The 19,675-nt window shown below is 42.0% G+C and overlaps 1 protein-coding gene across 16 annotated transcripts in view; it reads right to left on the bottom strand.

Annotated features, from left to right (window-relative positions):
* The window catches only part of mbnl2 (muscleblind-like splicing regulator 2), a 49,923-nt gene that overhangs the window by 22,035 nt on the left and 8,213 nt on the right, over positions 1-19,675 (bottom strand). For 15 of the 16 annotated variants that reach the window (XR_001290349.1, XR_001290348.1, XR_001290350.1 and 12 more), the window contains one exon: positions 16,246-17,162. Coding sequence is in view for 9 of the 16 variants with exons in the window: in XM_005730907.1 (XP_005730964.1) it covers positions 16,246-16,419 (174 nt within the window). In the remaining 7 variants the exon portion in view is untranslated. Of the gene's footprint in view, positions 1-16,245; positions 17,163-18,542; positions 18,641-19,675 lie in introns of those variants that run through there. The other variant, XM_005730909.1, reaches the window with a different exon arrangement.

Here is a 19,675-nt window from a genome sequence, read left to right as displayed (position 1 = left end):
CTCCTTCATCAGCCCCGGCTGAATGGTCAGAGTGATGACTGTTGTGTGTCTGTGGGTGGCACAGACACAGAGGGCCAGTCTTCCACCCCCTCCACAGAATAGCGCTTCACTTGTGGGCCCCTCCGTTCACCACTGTAACATTTGCATTTTGCCCTCAATGGGCGCTCTATGCTCAGCACTGCTGGAGACAGAGAGGAGCTGCCTATAGGCCGACAGAAGAGCTGAAAATGCCACTGCAAAGATGTCTGGCAACCCGCCTTTATGCTACACTCCTGTGGTTCCAATCAGCCTTAATGGGTAAACTAGGGCCCTGGTGCTTATCCCAGATTGATACGCTCGAAATGAAGCATTGCTTTTCTTTCGCACATCAACACCTCAAACCGAGAAAAACAAACAAACAATATTGATCAATTAGGTAGTGTTGAATCTTAAGGGTCCTGAGATGTGAGTGTGCATGCATTTCTCCATTAATCCCCCCCAGTTTTCGCCAGCAGCACAGAGAAGCTGTGTACATATCTAAGCCCTCGTGATGTCTTTCTGACGTGAGAGTAGCTCTCAGTGACATGATCAATGACAGTGTGATTGGCAATATTGGCAGACTGCAATCCTGAAGAAACAATGAGGGAGGAAAATCATGGGGAAAAGAGCTTAAACACATGCATGGTCAGCACAAACCAGGCACTGGCCACATGATGGCTGAAGACTTTAGAAGTGAAAAGTCACAAAGATGGGACTCTAACTGATAATGTTTAAAGTCCAACATACCTAGCTGACTTTGGCGAACCACAAAAACGACACTAAAATGCTCACAAAGGCAGCTTCTGCAGACATTGCTTTAAAAAAAAGCTTCTGCCTTTTTTCCGACAGGACGTCCATCAGAGAAGCTGTAACAATGTCTTCTTCCCCACATTTATCCGATTGTCCTTCTCAGCGTGAAAGCAGGAGGGCTGCTGTGAGAAACTGATTCAAATTATTCTGACGTGAAGCCTGTGATATGTGTAATCCTTTTACAGCATAGCCAAAGAACCTGTTGTAACCCAACTGACCAGCAAGAAGGGGGTGGAAAGGCACTCGCTCTCTCTTGTCTCTCAGCATTCCCACATATCTCCTTCTTTTCTCTCTCCTTCAGTGCCCTGTCTCAGCAGTGTGCCATTTATATCCAGCCTTTTAATGCTAAGCCATTTACATTGTTGAGAAATGACTTGTGGTCTTCCTTTCATTGGGTGTTTGGTTTACAGGTATTTGCACTTGTAGCTATAAATATCCAAATGAGAACATTTCATGGCTTGCAACACTTACAGTACTGAAAGCTTAGCTTAGTTTGAACCCTCAACGCTCAACACATTTTGCTTTTTCTAGGGCATCCATGAAAAAAAAAAAAACAGTTGCACTTGTTCATAATGTCCTTCTTTCTCTCCTCTCTTAGTTTACTCCAATAGTGTCTTGTTCCAAGGACCCTAACAGCTGGTTATGGGTCAGCCTGTAACAGTTAAAGGAAAGTACTTTGGTGAAAGCCCCCAGCTATGAGACACCAACAGGACAGGCACTCTGGTGCTCAGAAGACTGGGGAAAAAAAGCAGACCCAGTGATCCCAGCAGCCGGTAAAGTAGTGAGGCGCTAGATGCACATGGACAGGGCTTCCCTTTATCCTTGAACCCACAGAATGCTCCCTCTTAAGGATCTTGTTTTGTTTTTAGGCTCTAATGGATCTGTTTGGGCTAATGGGTCTGTTTGAAGCGGTGAGGCCCCGGGACAGCAGGAAACACTGAAAATCCATTATGAAATGATAGCCAGAGGCTTTTTGTTTACATTTAGCCTGGTAATGGAGAACAGGAATCAATGGTGAAAAGCGGGGGGAAAACTAGTCATTTAAACTTAAAAACTGTGGCAACTCCAAACTTCCTTTCACGCCTGATTGTACTCTGCTCAGCTCTATTTAGCATAACATATACAGAAAAGAAAACACCACTGTAGAGCACAGAGACTTGGTATTTTAGAAGCGTCTGCTTTCTTCACCTTCACCCAAGACACACATAAGACATGTGTTGCCTCAGCAGTAATTAAGTGCCTTTGTTTCATGAGCTATAATCCCTCAGATGAACAAGTGGTAGTGTTGCTGACACGCTTGAGATTACCCAAGAAGAGGGAGGGGAAGGACAGAGAGTGGGAGAGTGGGATTAAGGTGATATAAAGTGTGTTGTTTCTTCCTTTCTTGTTTGTCCTGGGATGCCTGGATATCATGAATCTTTCTCCCACAGGCCGTAAATCTAAACACTCCCACCTCCATCTGAGGAGTGTAATAAAGCCTGTCCTTGCTGATCAAATGTCTTCAGCAACTGGATGTGTTCATTTTTCTTGTTTGGACAAAACAAGAACAAAGAACACATCGAAATTTCATCACACTGTGTCCTTATAAGTCTGTGTGGTAACATCTCTGAACAGTTGCAGCACGTTGTGCATCAGCTAAAAATCACATGCCCATGATCTCATGACACAGAAATGCACTGGGAGTCTTCAGTTAGTTAAATCCATAAAACTCTATAAAAAGAAAGTGCCTTTAAAATGCATTATTTCTAATGACCAGCAGGTAACGAGGAAGATATGGCAGAGTTTGCTTTACCATGTGACTGACAAGCTGCAAGCACACAAGTATGCAGTGTCCCAATGATCATTACGTCTGGTTTCCAAACAATGAGATGACACGGCCAAAATGCTCAGCCTTCAAAGAAATTCACTAATCAATGGAAGAAGGGTTATAGACAGTCTGACTCACACCGCAGATCAGGCAGTTCAAGAAAATGTTGGAGTTGTTTGTCTAAATTCCTACTTAGAATTACAAATAAACGCTACACTAAAGATGTTTTGGTAGTCAATATGTGCCTGACTTCATGAGAGAGAAATGAAAAACAAAATATTCTTAATCAATACACAGGGTCTTCATTAATTTTCTGCGCTACTGTGGTTAAATAGTCTGCAGGGTATAAACAATTTTCTATCAGGAGCTGTGATATATATACTTGTTGCAGGTTGTGAAAACAACCTATAGTTTAACCATCTAGGGTATGGATCGAGGAGCTTTTGTGCAGTCGTGGAGCAGCGAAAAAAAAAGAAGCCTATCAGCATTCAGCTGATGGCTATAATAACTAACTATGTTGGATACGAGTGTGAGTATTGTAACCGTCTTTTGAGGAGGCAACGTTCAAAGTGTGGCTGCAGTGGCACCGTTGCGAGGCACCTGCAAAGCCCCGGTTCCCGCTGCTAATCCAGCTGGAGGCTGAAGCCTTGCTTCAGTTAATCTGATCATCTGTGACCTGCTGAGACATGAAACCCACCCTGCAGAGCTCATTTACTCTGTACGCACAAAAACGTAAACAAGTATCAATAAGACACATAGAGGGAGATTGGCGAGGAAGCTGACATAGACACTTGGGCACAATCATACAGCGTGTTTGAAGTGAAGCAGCTGTCTCACTTTCCCATACACGTCTAAAACTATATACTATCCAAAAGAAAGGCTCAGCTATGACATTGCCACCTCTCAGTCTGTTGATAAGTGAGTCACAGCTAGAAGACGGAGGCATTAACCTGTTTTCAACAAGCTGTCATTTCCCTATGCTCATCCTGTCAGCTCTGCAATGATATGAGGGCAGTCCTACAGCTAACTTCAACTAGCCATATCGGTGAAAGACATCATAGAAATAGGTTATATGATGTTGATGGCCTAGTTTGAAAAGAACTGTGCCACATCCCCAAGAGGAAATAGCAGAAAGCCGGTAGGCTCTTTTTTAAAATTTCCTAATTTTACATTTGTTGACAGATACAATTTCAATCATTCTCTAGCGATCAAAGGCAAAACTACTCCACAGTGGTGCAAAAATAGCACAAATCAGCTACAACTGCTAATGAAATAAATAAAATAATGTGGGAACATGAAAAAAAAGGCTAGCCTACATCTTCTTTCTCTGCTGACACTATCGACCGCATGTCAGAACATGTTGAGGAGTTGTGTAAATCCATAAAACAGATAAAGGAGGATAATGAGATGGAGGGGAGAGAGGAGATCTATTCATCAAAGCCTCTTTCTAACACACTCAGCAGATAGGGGCAGAAACGCTGGATGGCTGCTTACTCTCCTGTTTGGAGATTAAAGCTTTGGTTGCTGACAAAAAAAGTTGCGAAGTGCAGGTTTATGATTCAACCTACAAAGAAACCAGACAGTTTCTTTTACTCAAGAATTAATTTTACAATCAAACTAATAATTCAGTTATTGAGTATAATCTTGTATCTTTGATGAAACTCTCCATATGTTGGAAAGTTATTTATGTTTAATAAATACATGGTAAGCAAGACAAACCACACTCTGTGTTTCGGACTAACCTAAACATTGCGCGATGATAAATCAAGACATTATAAAAGGGAGTTAGATAGAAACAGTATCTGTTCATGCAAGCATTTTAATACACTTTCTAGATCCATCTATATGTGTGAAAAAACACAACACAATATTGCTCATGTACATTGGGCGTGTATGTGCTCACGTAGAAGCCATTGCTTTTTAAAAATTCTTCGGAAGAAGAACCAGAAGGGCAAATAGTAAAACCAGAGTTTTCTTTGGCTAGGTCGATGATAAAACTGATGTTCTTAATGAAAGGAACACATGGTAAAGGGTGGCGATACCAGCAGAAAACATAGCTTGGGAGTGGCTGCGAAACAAAAAGGCCCGCATATTAGAGCGGTACTGGAAGCATTATCTATCGCCAGAAGTCTCGCCTGCACCGCAGGCAAAAAGTACTCACTACGCACCACTGACTTTGTTTTAAATGAAAATACCTCCTTGTCAATTCTGTTTTTCAGACAGAATTCAGAAAGCTGTAGAGTTGTTTGCAAGTGCCTCAGTTAATACAGTACCTTGCTAAAACACCAAATTAGATCCTGGGCACTAGAGCACTCATTTAATGTAGTAAAGTCTAAGATTTTTAACCAGCTAAATGATTGTTTTTAGTCTTTTTTATGGCTCAGTAGCATATTGTTTTCCACTCCACTGGGCAAAGTTTCCAGTCTATGACATCTTGTACACTATTTCTGTTGCAGTGCAAAAGAAGTACCCACACAAGCATGTTGAAATAAATTGTGCGTAGCTATATCAGCAACTAACTTGGATATCTGTGTCACGCTTTCCAAAAGTCTGATTCTATATATTTACTACTGTGGAATCTAGATGTACATGTAGTGATAATTTAAGGTTTGAAAGTGTCTTCAAACGCAAGTTGTTTTTGTGTTTTCGTTCTATACACAACCAAAGGTGAATAAGAGCAACATCACTTGGTTGTTTGTTGGCCCTGGTGATGAGGCCACTGAGGCCTCTTCTCTCTCCTGTGGGCTGTGGAGGCTCTAATCCCATATGGAGATGATACAAACAGTCCTCATAAGTTTGAGAACACTGAGGAAGACAGAGTAGAAGAAGTACTCATACCTGGTTAAAGTAATAGCTGCCCTTTGGTCAAAGAAATAAGATCAATAAACCACGGTACAGTGACTCAGCCTTTGAGCTGCAGGGTGTGTTTTATCTTAAAATCGTCCGAACGAGGCAAACACATTGATCACGCTATTCACTTATGTCATCACCTTGCCCTTTTCCTGTTTTCTCCAAGGGAAGTCAAAGCTTCCCTTGGAGAAAACAGGTCCAAAAGGAAGTGAAAGCAAACTGAATTCAGTGGCACTATGGAAATGCAAACGGGACCACATTAGAGAGCGGCAACAGTTTATCAAATGCAAAATGTGCTTTTTTTGGTAAGATGGAAACGGGCATGAATCACAGGCGGTGTGCACCTGAGCCGTGCAGCTGTTAAACTTGACACTCTTCCTCCCATGCGTGTTTCGACAATTTGCGGTGCCAATTTATGCTCACCACTGTCACCACTACTCTTTCACTCTCACCCTCCTCTGTCCCCACCTTCATTCCCTCACCCACCGTGGGTTGAGCCAACTCTGCGAGGGTGCGCTCTGCCAATTAGTGTCTCCCACCTGTCGCTGTGGGTCACTGGAGCAGGCATCTGCTGGGTGTGAAATTGGCCATCTCACTTTCGTCCATGAACTTTTCAAGCCCCCCCTCCCCCACAACTCCTTGTTGGCCAAAACACACAACCACCCACCCACAGGAACAGAAATGCTGCTATGACCTAAAGTTGACCTTTATGGTATGGCCACCCTCTGTGGTAGGGGAAAGGAGGCAAGAGAGTGATACAAATACAAATAATATCTCTAGCTTGGGTTTTAAATAGAACAGAAGGATGCATCCTGCCAAATATGTTTTAGTGCATCAAAGGAAACACAAAAGTTGCCATTCCTATTCTGCGTAGTGATATTGCACCATTCCCACAGGTCAAACTTAACACTCTGTGTGTACTTTGTGCTTTGAGTGCCGTTAGGAATGATATCCAAAACTACATAAATAGGACACAGGTGGAAGTAAACACGGCTCATCCTTTATTAACAAACATCAGTTTATTGTTGCTGTGGGAGTTCATAGCCAAGCCTAGAAAAGAAGCGTCGACAAAGCATCATTTGAGAACCAGTACTGGATCTGAATAAGCTGAGTATGACTATGTTTTCTTAGCTTTCCTTCTAATTACAAAGCTATAAAGGGGGCCTACTGTGCTTTTCCTATTATTCTGCCATATTTTACAATGATAGAGATTCAGAAAATGACTTTGCATATATACAGGTAACACCTGTGAAGCTCAGGCTTCAGACAGGATCTGTGTGTGAGGGGCAGCCAATCAGAAGATAGCTGGCTTAAAGGGAGGTTGTTTAGACAGCGACTGAACTAAGGAGCTGGTAAAAGATACATAAGGATGATTATGAACCGTGAACCATACAAAGCTACTGTAGTAGAGCCCAGCAATTAAAAACGTGGAGCGTAACAGGCTCAGTTTAAGCCTTTCATTCACTAATACAGGAGCCATTTACACTGACGCCAAGACTTTCATCTAGACAGGCTCTATCAAATTACTCCATCATAGAGCTGCTTTAGCCTGGCCTATTAAGCTTGATGCTCGAGAAAAAAACTAGACTGGCCTTGAATTAATAGTCTGCTCAACCTTGTGCCACTGACTGCAACAGCATACTGGTTTGGGCGATCGGCCATTTCAGACAAAGCCACAACCCTGCATGATCTCATCAGCCTAATTCAGTCCATATGCTAACTCAAAATAAGACAAGTGACTGTCTCTTTATTATGTGTGCCAGTACAAAGCACCAACTTTTTAAGTGCCATTTCTCAAAATGGGGGTCTCCATTTAGCTCATCAGTATCTGCAGCGCAGCAGCGCGCATTGGAAGGCTTCGACAAGTAATTATGGCAGATTCCACTTTTACTGCGCAGTCCGTCACTGCCACTCAATGAGCCTGAATAGGATATGAGTCAGAACACTTCTAAAATGGAGTTCACACAGGGCACACTCCATTGTCACTTCTCTTTTTCATATGCAAGCCCAGTGTCAATCACTGTCAGTGTAGCTTTTGGTGCTTACTTTATTAGCAAAATGACTTTTTTACAGTGACATACCGACATGTAGGCTTTTGAAGTTCGCAGCACTGACAAGTCTCCACAAGGGATTGGGATGTCATGGTAGGACTGGTTTACAACTGCCTCTGACACAGCCCAACAGTCATTTAAACCAAAAAAAAGAAAAAAAGAAGAGGTCCCCTAAAGATTGCCTTTATGTTGCCTCATTAGATGGAGCCAATTAAGGAGATCTTTGTCTAATTATAAAGACTGGCCCCTAGGAGACAGCTGGGCCTGTCTGTCTAACTGTTTGCAGCTCCCAAGGTGCGTCTGCCTACAAACTGAGGGTGGTTGGGTGGAAGCTTCTTGAACTCCGTGCCTCTGTAAGCTTGTCCATTTACTTATCACCAGAGAATTAAAGAACCCCGAGGAAGCAGTCAACACATTCCCAGTGAAACGATTAATTTCAGTGTTTAAAATGGGCTACAGCCAACGCCATATGCTTCAGTACACTGGCAATACAGTGATCATACTGCGGCTACCACTAGGCATCGCTTGCCCTTCCAAAGGGAGGAAAAAAACACAGAAGGCTGAAGATAATGATTTTTTTTTCAAGCATGATATACAGTGAATTTTTAATCTAAGGTTAGGTTCCAGTGAATAAAGCAGGTAAATATGTGCTACCCTTAGAAAACCTGAGTCTGTCTCTCAGTGATGATGAAACTACGTATCAATAATTAATGGGGCTGATACTAAAGGTCAACCGCACAGCATGCCTCCTGCCTCACTCTGGCATAGATCTGCCTTCTGCTTTACTGCAGAGGTGCTCACAACAGCAACAACTACTGCAGCAGTAAGGGAGTTTGAGTCCAGCTGGCTTTGAAATCATCAAATGTGAGGATGGCATTGACTCTGCAGCACTGATTTAAGTTGCCATTTTTTTTTACCACAGGCAGAAAAAAAATAATGCAGAAAATGGAGTACTTTATCAGCACTGTGGGCAGCTGAGAGAGATGGAAAAAGAGGATGACTCAGAGGTAGTGGGTGGACTGAGACCAGGTGAGACACTGGTACAGCAGATGGGCAGATTTTCAGTGCTCAGTCGTTCCATCATGTTGCAGGCAGCTCATTGGATGAAGAACACCTACTATTCAATCTGACATTAAACAACAGTAATGCCATACATCTTTTTTTGCTTTTTTTAAAAGAGAAGACATAATAGAGTTCAAGATCAAAACTACAACCCCATTAGGTGATATAACAAAGGCTGCACATTAGCAGAATGGGAAGCAGAGAGTGCTGAATACTGGACATGTTTATCAGGCCTCATTATAGCACTGATTGGAGCGATGTAAAGCAGAACGGTGTATTTTTGATAAAATAACACAGTTTTTCCTGACATTTACTTTAACAAAAGTAAATACTGCTTATTCTCATCTGTCTGACATCTGAAAACCCATAATTTCCACACAAAATTGCATGAAATATTGTCCGATGATTTTCATTTGGCTCTTTGTTTTATTTTTAGGTTGGCTGCCCACATGGAAAGGAAACATTTTCACCAAAAAATCCTGTTGCTAGAGCACAAGATTTGGAACCAACAGCACCAACAGTATCCCAGCAATTGAGCTCTGATTTCTCAGAGCAGCAAACGAGAAATGTGGAGCTGATATTGTGGAGTTTTTCAGCTACAAATGGCAGACTCACACAAACAACAACGTTGAAGCACACTGACCAACACAAATGTGGGTCAAAGCGGTGGCCCAGTTAAAATATCGGTGTGTACTCTTATGTGTTGATTTTGCTGATCAACAGCAGTAGTGTGAAATTTTAACCTGAAATTTAATTTCAGCTAAAAAAACATGTAACATGTCAGAATAACATGAAATTTAAAAGACACGGAAGCATTTTGGCTGCTCCAGATGTTTTTATTGCTATGCCATGCTCCTTCATAATACTAATTATAAAAGCGTCTTGATCAGACTATCTTAGTCAGCACAAACCCTTTGTAACACAACAAGTAGAGATGTCAGTACATGTCATGTTGTTATGCCGATATCAGGTAACAACGCCGATAACAACTAATACTGACTGTTTAACATCAATGGATCCCCATGTAATATAATAATATAACACAGAAGACAGCATTTGAACTTCTACAGGATGTAAACTATCAACCAAATTATAACACACAGTCTCAATGATCAACATATGACCTATAAATGTGACCAGATGTAAAACAGAATTTTCTACACTGCTCAAGGACTCCTTACAAATCCCACTATAACAGTGATCTATCACTGGGGTTTAATGGTGGGTAATATGCTTTCACATGCATAAACAAATGTTTTTGTGGTTCTTCTTTTAAACATTTCCAGCACACAGAGTGACCAGACTGACTAACTAGACCTGAGTAGGAAACAGAGATCTGATCAGACTTCCCTCTCCCTGACTCTTATCTCTATACCTTTGTAGATGTTTTCAGATAGACTGGGGCTGTGGAGGGGGTGAAATCACATGGATCAAATGAAATTTGGCATGGTTTGCACTGGCAAGACAGTGTGTGTGCATGCATTTGTCTGCCTACGAGGAGGCCTGTTTAAGGAACGGTAGCAGTGTGGGGTCTCCTAGGGGCTCATCAAAAGCATGCCGCATCCACTGCAGCCCCACATTAGGCTCAAGTCAGTGCCTCATTGTGTCTGGGTGAATGACCCTGGGGGGACACCAACTCCTGCTGCGCGGCGTACATTCCCCTCCACATGTTTGCTCTGCCCAGGGTGTGGCCCAGTTCGGGAGGATTACACTGAGGAATGTAGCCGAGCCCATCTTTTAAAACAAGAGAGGAGAAGCAAACTGAGGCCACGGGCAGAAAGTTCATGTTCACTGAAGCTTCCCACAAAAATTCAAATGTACTGAGCTCAGAGGGGGGAAGCTATGGTTAAGTTACAGATCCATTAAACTTAAAAAGAGGTCTTTGGGCTGCATTAGTGTTTATGTTTCAATGTCTGCTTTCTGTCTTGACAGGTTTAGCTGGAGTAAGAAATTAAATCAAGGTAGTAGGCACACTTCTCTTGAATCCTAATAAGAGTTTTTGATAAGTGGCTTAAGTTTTTGCTCTACTTCCCTACCTGGTGAGATCTGTCGTTTACAGACAGGAAACAACCTTAAAGTCCCACCTTCACAGTTTCACTCTTGTATTTTTATTCTCTTAACCGTTCAAATATGAACACCTTCCCTTCTTCCCATGTTCCCTCGCTTCTTTATTTTCAGCCGTCCCACGCCCTCCGATAACACACTTACAGTGGAGCATGCTCTTTTAAAGCACAGTCCGGATTAAGGTGTTCTTACTAAGTGAGGGAAACCAGGGCGCTTCATCCCCATGGGGACTGTGGCGAGCTTGTGATACAAATGAGAAAACACTGCACACCTGAAAGTAGTAGCTCCTATTGTTTGTCCTGCTTCACTGCTTTCTTTTTGACGACTGCAACTTGACGAAACATGATCGTGCTCAGATGCAGCAGGCTAACCCCCCCCCCCCCAACTCTCAGACTACGGAAGCTCATTCAGGCGTGGTGGTCACCTGGTAAAATGTTACTGGTGCAAAAAAGTGTGGGGGAGGAAATCTAAACAGACCGTGCTGTCAGGCATTCAGTCTGTTTTGTAAAGGCTTCAAAGTCTGCAAAGGCACCAGTGAAACTCTAAAATGGCTGTTAATTTTCTGCAGCTGCTTATTATACATATGTGTCTTATGCTTTAACTTAGAATGAAAAAAACCCCCATCCAGGCATGTCAAATATAGTCAAACCTAACCACTGACGAAAGGCTGATGTCTAATGGTTGCACAGTCAATGTGACATCATCACATGACCGGCATGATTGCATTTACTCCATTAAGGTAGGTATTCTCATTCATTTACTACCCAAGCCCTCTCTTCCACTCATCTCTACCACCACCACCACTCTATGATGGTTTCCATGGTCACGGTGCAACAATTATCAAAGAGCTTAAAGGAAATGGCTTCAACCACAACACATCTCTGAAACTACTGGAGACACAGAGCTGCCTCTCTCGGTTTTCTATCATGTTTAGCTCGAATGATGTCAAAGTTGCAACGGAAGAAATTATGTAAACAGATTAAGACAAATCAAGGTTCAGATGACAGCACAGACTTAACGTTCTTGTTTTGACTTACTGATAGAACTATATCTCCATATTTTTTTTAGTTTAAAATAAGCTAGCTGTATGGAGGTAATTTGCTGCTGACATACAACAATTTGTATTCATATATGACATTTAAATGTCATGTTCTGTCTAGCAGCCACCAAACCTGTCTGAACTTGTTTCATTTGAATGTCATTTTCCTAATTCAGAAGATAAAACATAGACAAGATTGTTAACACCACTAACATATAGAATAGCCTTTTATTCTCATTCTACATGTACAACAAAATTGTGACTATCGCAAAGCAAGAGAACAAACATACTAAAACTATTTGGACAGTTATGGGAGCAGAGCTGGGCTATAATGGGCTCCATAGCCATGTTGGAAATCTGATATGTGGTTGAAAAAACAGTTGACATATCTGAAAAGTTCCCACTGCGAGGTCACCACTCCCAAACGTTCCTGTCAGGTCTCAATTGAAACGAATGATACTTTATAACCCCCCTCATGCACACCGACTAAATGTTAGTTCAGCTTTAGCTGGACAGGGATGAAGAAGCTTCTCCTATTTTGAGAGATGATAAATGTAGCATAGAAGGGCTGTTTCTAAAACCCACAGAGTAAAGCAGGGGACAAAAATAATCCCCTAGAAATTACACCATAGAAATGCCAAGAGCAGCACCGTGTGAGGGTGCTGCAAGCGTTATGATTGAGAAAGTAGGAAATAAACGAGAAAGGAGTGATCCCTCACCATTATTTAACCCATGCAAAACTCTCTAACAGAAAATGCAAAACCAGATATTTCAGATAAAAGAAACATGCATGAGCGACTGTTTGACCACACTACGAAAGTCCCCCTCTAACGTAGACATGCAATTGCCGTAAAACCCATGATCTGGTGGCTTCACTGCTTGCTGGAGTTTCTTATTATTGGAAATCTAAAAAGCCACGCTGTTCTTTGGGTCTCTTGGGTAAAGACGGATCCCCACACAACAGCAATAAGTGAATTATGCTTTCGAATGCAATTTATATCCAGCAGAACTACAACGCCCGATTGTCCGCCAATTCTGCGAGGTATAACTTTCCACCTTCTTTAAGCAGTCCTGCTGCATCATGTTTTAATTGAATTGCACCTTTTAGAAGCTGCATTATGAAAAAAATGACTAAAACAAGTCAGAGAGACCTGCAATTTACATATCACCATGCCCCAAGTCATTAGATTTAAAAAAAAAAACAAATGCTGTGCAGCCCAAAGTAAAATATCAGTAAGAAAATTAGGGCATAAGCGTTCATCCAAAATAAAATAAAAAGCAAATGCTTTTATTTTGGCAGAGAGCTGAAAAGTTTAAGATAAAACTATGATGGTGCAGAGCCGCTGTGGTCACAGAAGTGTTTTTAGAAACTCAAAACAACGACCATTCCTTGGAATGTTTGCCTACTGCTGCTTGACAAGCGCAGCAGCAGTGCTACACCTCCTTCTCTGCTCCTTTCCCAAGCACTACCATTTACGTGTTTATGAGAAAGACCGTTCTGATCGTTGGCCAAGTCATGCCTGGCAGCACCCAACCCTGGCATGATAACCCTATCGGATGAGAAGACCCAGGAAGATGATACGGGCATAATGGGGGTGAAAATCAGCCTGCAATGGACTGAAACACACTTCCTAATGCATAATAAAGCATTCATTCTCTTGTCACGAGGAAAGTCTTTGCGAGAGTGGGGGTGAGTTGGAGTTAAAAAGTACAGAGAATACTGTATTCTCCTTCTGTCAGTGGGCTGGATGGGGAAATTAGGGTTAGAAGGGGTGAAATTTTGTGTCTTTGTCTATACATTTAGCTTTTTAGTTGCATTAGGAGTTAAGCTGGGTTAAGGAGGCAGTCTTCAATGACAGCAGAAGATCGTAGATTAACAGGCTGCCAGACAAGTCCGGGCGGTAAATGTAAGAAATGCTACTGTTTTGCTAGAATACTGCAGTATAATGCAAGCCACTTATGGAAGGGAAAAAAGCCCATGTAGGGGAGAGATACCAGCAAAAAACTCTTATCCTGTGTCATGACCCTTAGATTTTAATTTTTTTTTAAAAATTAAGAAACCCCCCAAGCAGTAAACCAGCACTTATATGGATCAGGATGGTGTAATAGCTGGCAACAAATACAACAACATTAACGGTGTGGGAGCAGACTTATCTATTTGTTATACTACCTGTCTATGGTTGTGAAGCTGTGCTTATCTTTTTTCTGGTCTAACGTATACAAAACACAAATTTGCATGGCATGAAGTAGAGCTGAGCCAGTAATGAAGCCACAATGAAGTTGTATGCTTGCGTAATAAAGTATACCATGCAGAAAAAAGAAAACATTTCACCTTATCTGGGGCAAATTTAGCAAACTTTTCAAGTTTTTGTTTACGTGATTTTATGCATGCAATCCTTAGGACCCATCCACTACTGATGTAAAAGTAATGGATATCTCCCCATATATTTAGGTAGCTTCAGAAACTGTCCCAGTAACTGTCAGGAGGTTTTGCTGTTAACCCCTTAGCAGTCCAATTAGTCCCCTAAACCATCCAATGTACCGTGGGCGGTACGTCCGACTGCTAACAGGTTAAGGAAAAAAAGGCTTACTTGTAGATGGCCTTTGGTCAGACCACAAAAAAAAAGAAAGAAAGAAAGAAGAAGAAGTCTGGTCGCTGTGGTCAGAAATCCCTTAAGGAAACAAATGGGAATCAGTCGAGGATGCTTGTAGTCCATACCTGAAAATGTTCTGGATAGAAACTACCATCAAGATTGTGTATTATAACAGAAGTGATAACATAAAGGCATTTTTAAAGTATGTCAATAATGATAACTGAGAACAGGGTTTACAGCATAACTTGAGGCTTTGATATCCAGAAATCCTGAGTGCACATTGTACACATAGACTTTTCTTTTATTCTACAGCTTAAGCCACAGCTGAAGAATGAATTGCCAAATGACTGCCTCAAAGCCAGTGTTTACACAAAAAAATGTCACAGAGCACAGTCTAAACTAAACATAGTATGAGGTTGACTATTCAGGTCATTTTAGTTCCCCTTCAGCCAAGAATGCCAACTTGGAGTTATTAAGGAAATCATAGCGATTGCAGAGATTCCATATCAGGCTTAACCTTACTTGGTGCAACAACAAATCAGTTCTGATTAGAGTCAGCTGTTTGCTCATTAAACAATCACGGCATAAGAGCTCAGAAGATCTGGCAGCTGGGAAAGAATGTCACTCAGTGGCTGACTGTTAGCAATAACTTAGCCAAGGAAGGAGCTTGTAGCAACATAAAAGCAGCTTGTTTATTTACAGTGTCAAATAAATAAAGACCATGAGCAACTTTGGAATGAAACTGACTTCTTACACATTTTGCAATGTGTTTCATGAAGGTTGCGATCAAGATTCAAAAATGTCCTCTACCATTATTTCACATTTTTAACATTCAGAGAAACGTGCCAATCTAGTAGAACCGCTTTTGGCACGGGCCTTAAAAAATGTGAAATGCACTCACCACACATTGCGCTGTTCTAAATGTGAAATGCAGCTACAGTTTATACCTAAAACAAAGACAAACTCCTTACAGTTCTAGTGTTCTGCTCTAGTTTCTTTGGCTATTTATCATTGTCACATCTGTTTTTCAGTTCTTTTTTTCCCTGCACAGCCTGAAAATAATAAGGGTGCTCTCAGATCTTATTTGCACCATGAGGGGGGCATGTGTGAATCGACCTTGTTACGACTGGGTTGGCTTTAAAGTGTCTGGTGTTGAGCTAATTTAAGTGATGTTTTACTACTATGAAACTGTGCAGTAAAATCTGTTTCAAACGTACAAATTAAAACAATTTAACTTTTGATAAAGGGGAGGGAGCAAACAAATAAACTACAAGCCTTATTAAAGGGATAAACACTTCAACGTGGCTTTGAAGCTTCTAGTGGATTTTCCCTGAACAAAACGTGGTACAATGTAATGCCGCACATATTCAATCCATGTATTCAGGCTGACAAAAGCAGATTATCCGCATTTTGAAGATGTAATGCCTCTTCTTGGATTTGTGTGAACCAATATGACAAAACAAGCACTGACTGGTGTTTGTTGGTTGCATGTGACAGCTGACATGCATCCAGGAATAGAAGCCCTGGAGTGACTCAAGGCGATCAGATGCTCACCCACAAGTACGCATGATGGACAAGGCACAGTAATATTAGAAGAACTTCCCATGAAAAAAAAAGAAAACGAATTGCACACACATGACAAAACCTCTGTGGCCTTTTCACTTCACAGGTCAGACTGGTCGGCTAACAGCAGCACAGCGTGAGGACATGACATGACGCGCTGAGCGCACAACCTACAACACGCTGACCATTTGAGAGCACAAAGCTGTAACATTTTGTGTCAGGTATTATACTGCTTCTGCAGAGATGTAATCCAAGTACACAAATGTGTTTTATATCACACGGCAGATATAAACTAACAGTAATCACTTCTGTATGCCTGGGATTGACAGATAACAAATCAAGCAGCTCAAATTCTAGACGTCATGAACAGAAAACTGCAGTCCTTACCTTTAACGAGTCAAAGCAGGCGATCACTCTCCCATTCTCCACCTGGCAGCTTTTGGGTGGGTGGGCAAATTTGCATTCTTCATCGCTGCGCGAACAAGTCCCGCGTTGAAACTGCCGGCACACTTCCAGGGTCAGCCATTTTGTGTCCCGTATGGAGGCAATGTTTAGAGCCATGTCAACAGCGCTGGCTGTAGAGCCGGGTTGCAGCAGAGCCACTAGGTTTAATGTGGAGGTTATCCTCTGAAGAGGAGCACTCCAGTAAAAAAAAAGAAAGAAGCAAAAACAAAAATATCCCCAAAAAACAAAAGAACTAAGAAGCAGCAGAACGTGTAGCTATAAATGATCTGCTTCAGGTCAGTGGATCAGGCTTGTCCTTGCAGACAGGAACGTGGAGGTAATGGACTGGCAAGGTCTCTGTGACCTGAACATGGGACTACACTATTGCGCTATTGTGGAGTTTCTCAGTCAAACAGCTAGTTGTTTATCAATCAGTAAGTCTCAGGTGCGAACGTCTGGAAAGGCAGAGGGGGCATGCTCAGAGAAAAGCTTTAGTCGATGTACCCGTGTCCCCAAAATGTCCTCTGCGTGAGTGATGATATCTTTGCAAGGGGTGGATATCAGGGTTATTTTGAGGTACAATGGCACAGTTCAGGATAATACAAAGTTTGTGGCTTTTTATTGTTACCCTCTCTCTGAGCTTTGGCACGTTGGCCAGCTATGCAGCAGCTCCAGCAGCTCTTTACTTTTCCTTCACACAGATCATAGGTGAGGACAAATCAAGGGTCAGCGATCCTCACAGCCGAGCCGTGTGGCGTCACGATCGCAGAGGGCAAAAAAAAAAAATCTGGAGTTCTTCAGAAACACTCAGCGATCTTCAAGTAGGGATGCTGTCTCACAAGGCACTTTCTGTCAGTGATCTAAAAGGGAGAAGTGAAAGAGAGAAAAGTAGAGACAAGAGACAAACAGAGTGAGGCTATTTTCACAGTGAGAAAATGGCTCGCTAATTATGACGGGAAACAATTTATCTAACAGGCTTCAGCAGGCGTTAACGGTGTTTGTTTTATGCGTGTCAATCTGAATTTGTGTGTGCACTGCCCCAGAGGAGTGCTAGCTCCAAAGGGGACAGGCCTGATAAACCAGAAAAAAAGGCAGTTAAAAGGTTATTCAGAAGCCATTTGAGTCTAAGTCCCACAGTCGCTGCTGTCCGCCTTTGTACGGGGTGACTGCAAGCCCAGTGGCTTTCCAACATATTGCATACAAAGTGGGGAATGGCAAAAGCCACTGTGCTATGAGACAGTGGACAAGAACGCAGAGTCAGAGCAGAGATAGAAAAAAGCCCCGGGGTCCAACCCGCCCTGTAGAGCCATGCACGGAGGGACGAGTTCAGCCAATAGAAAACCGCGCAGAGCAGCACTATTCCGGGCAGTCGTCCAGCAGCCGGAGAGGGACCGAGACAGATGCATATGCCAGTGCCAGACACGATTATGACGCTGCCCAGTGTCCGGCAATATTCACTGGTCTCCCACCATCCAAATTAGGTACTGGCTCATTGACGGCAGCCTGTCAATTTACATTCATTGGGGGGAGACGTGCGTCGGTGCGTCTGTGCTGCCTGTCTCATCCTGCAAAGACGCTGGTCCCTGTGTTTGGCTGTTGTCTAGGGACTGAGGAGGGACAATTGGTAGAGCAACAATATGAGGAAGTGACCTTTAGTTTGAGCATATGAAATCCATTACGGAGCTACTGCGCAAGGAGCTCTTTCATTGGCACATCTGGAAATATTTTTCTGCTAAATGCAGGCGGGAAAGGGGCTGAGGACACAGACTGAGGGAGGAGAAAGAGAAGGACTGTAAAAATATATAGAGTTCTGGTTAACAGATTACCCCACTGGAAAACATCTTGACCAATCTCACATGGCATATGAAAGGCTACACTTGTTAATGAAGGTTTGTGGGGAATTGTACACCCGTGTTCGCAGGGTTTACTGAACGAGAAATCCTTAAAAAGTGTCCCTGACAGGGAAGCAGCTGTCATACAGGTGTATGCTACTGGCAGATTCAGCACAGTATTTATTTTAATCTCTTGTCCACAAGACAGAGGTCTGAAGTAAGACGCACTTATCCTTTCTTCCTGGAATCTACTAAATTCTTCAGTTTGACATCCAAAATAAAAATTGCATCTAAAAGTCCAAATGGAGAAGCCCATTTTTCTATAAGATAATTGATTTTTTTGTTGTTTATTTCAGGCATTAGGAGGGCAGATTTTTTTTTAAGCTTCTCTTGAAATTACCCACCAACCTTTGTCTAGCTAATCTAATTGTCCCACTTCAGAGCTGATCATGTGAAATGAGATCAGAAGCTTCCTCGCCTGATCGTACTGACGCCCAGGCTTCACTCTCCAAGGTTGGATTTAATTTCACATCATCACCCCAGGGAAAGAGCCAATCACTGCAAAAGAGACAGTCAGGTAAGAATCATGTCAGATCTGACCTTTAACAATTAATCCCTTCTTATTTTTAGGAGCCATAAGAAGTGTGTGATCAAGCTAACCTACTTTGTCAGAGAGTGTAAAGGGATGATAGTGCCATTTCTCTGAGAAATGACTTACTTTGAAAGGTGCAGCAAGTTGTGCTGAAATAGTAGGGGAACACAACCACTAGTCATTTTTGTATTTTTCTATTTAAAGCAGGGGTTTACAGCAATCAAAGTTTGGATGAAAAGAAACAGCCTGACAGAGTGGATAATGCTTGGTCAGGGTCATCTGAACACTCCGAGGTGTCTCAACAGGCAACATTCAAACAATGTTTGCCAAGAAAGATATTCAAAACGAATGGTGAGGACTAGAGATCCAAAGGAGACTTATGTGGGTGGTAATAAGACTAAAACGAAGGAAAAACAGAACATAAAGAAAAACAAAGAAAATCTGTTCTGATATTGTATAGAACCGTACGTTTATGTAGTATTACTGCTGTCAAAAACACAAAACAAAAAACAGAATAGAAAAAGTAAAGTAAATATCTTAATAATATCCAACATCCTGACTAAGAAGCATTTGGTAATAACAAAGACATGCCGGTTCCACCCTGCTTCCAAAGAGCCAATGAACAGCCAAACCTCAAAAGATATTGTGTTGTTGCATTGACATATACACAGATTAGACTGTTTACGATAGTTTTAACTATGTTGTGGCAGATATATCGATGTGCTATATTGGTAAAAATTTAGGTAAGAGTACTTGGCTCATCTACAAATAGAAATTTAATCGGGTTTTCCATCAAGATTAAGCTTGTAACAAGAGCACTCAGAGAACTCCCCCTCAACAGTGTGACCTTGACCTTGACCCGATTTTTAAACTAAGTTAAATCAGCTCAAGCTGTTATTGGTATATACCATCACACAAAATTAGCACATGATATCTTGAACACTGTGGA

Source organism: Pundamilia nyererei, unplaced genomic scaffold (genome assembly GCF_000239375.1).
Source record: "Pundamilia nyererei isolate P.nyererei 1_Seehausen unplaced genomic scaffold, PunNye1.0 scaffold00040, whole genome shotgun sequence".
Taxonomy (NCBI): domain Eukaryota; kingdom Metazoa; phylum Chordata; class Actinopteri; order Cichliformes; family Cichlidae; genus Pundamilia; species Pundamilia nyererei.
The sequence above is the reverse complement of the archived record's forward strand: the minus strand, read 5'-3'. Positions and strand labels throughout refer to the sequence as shown.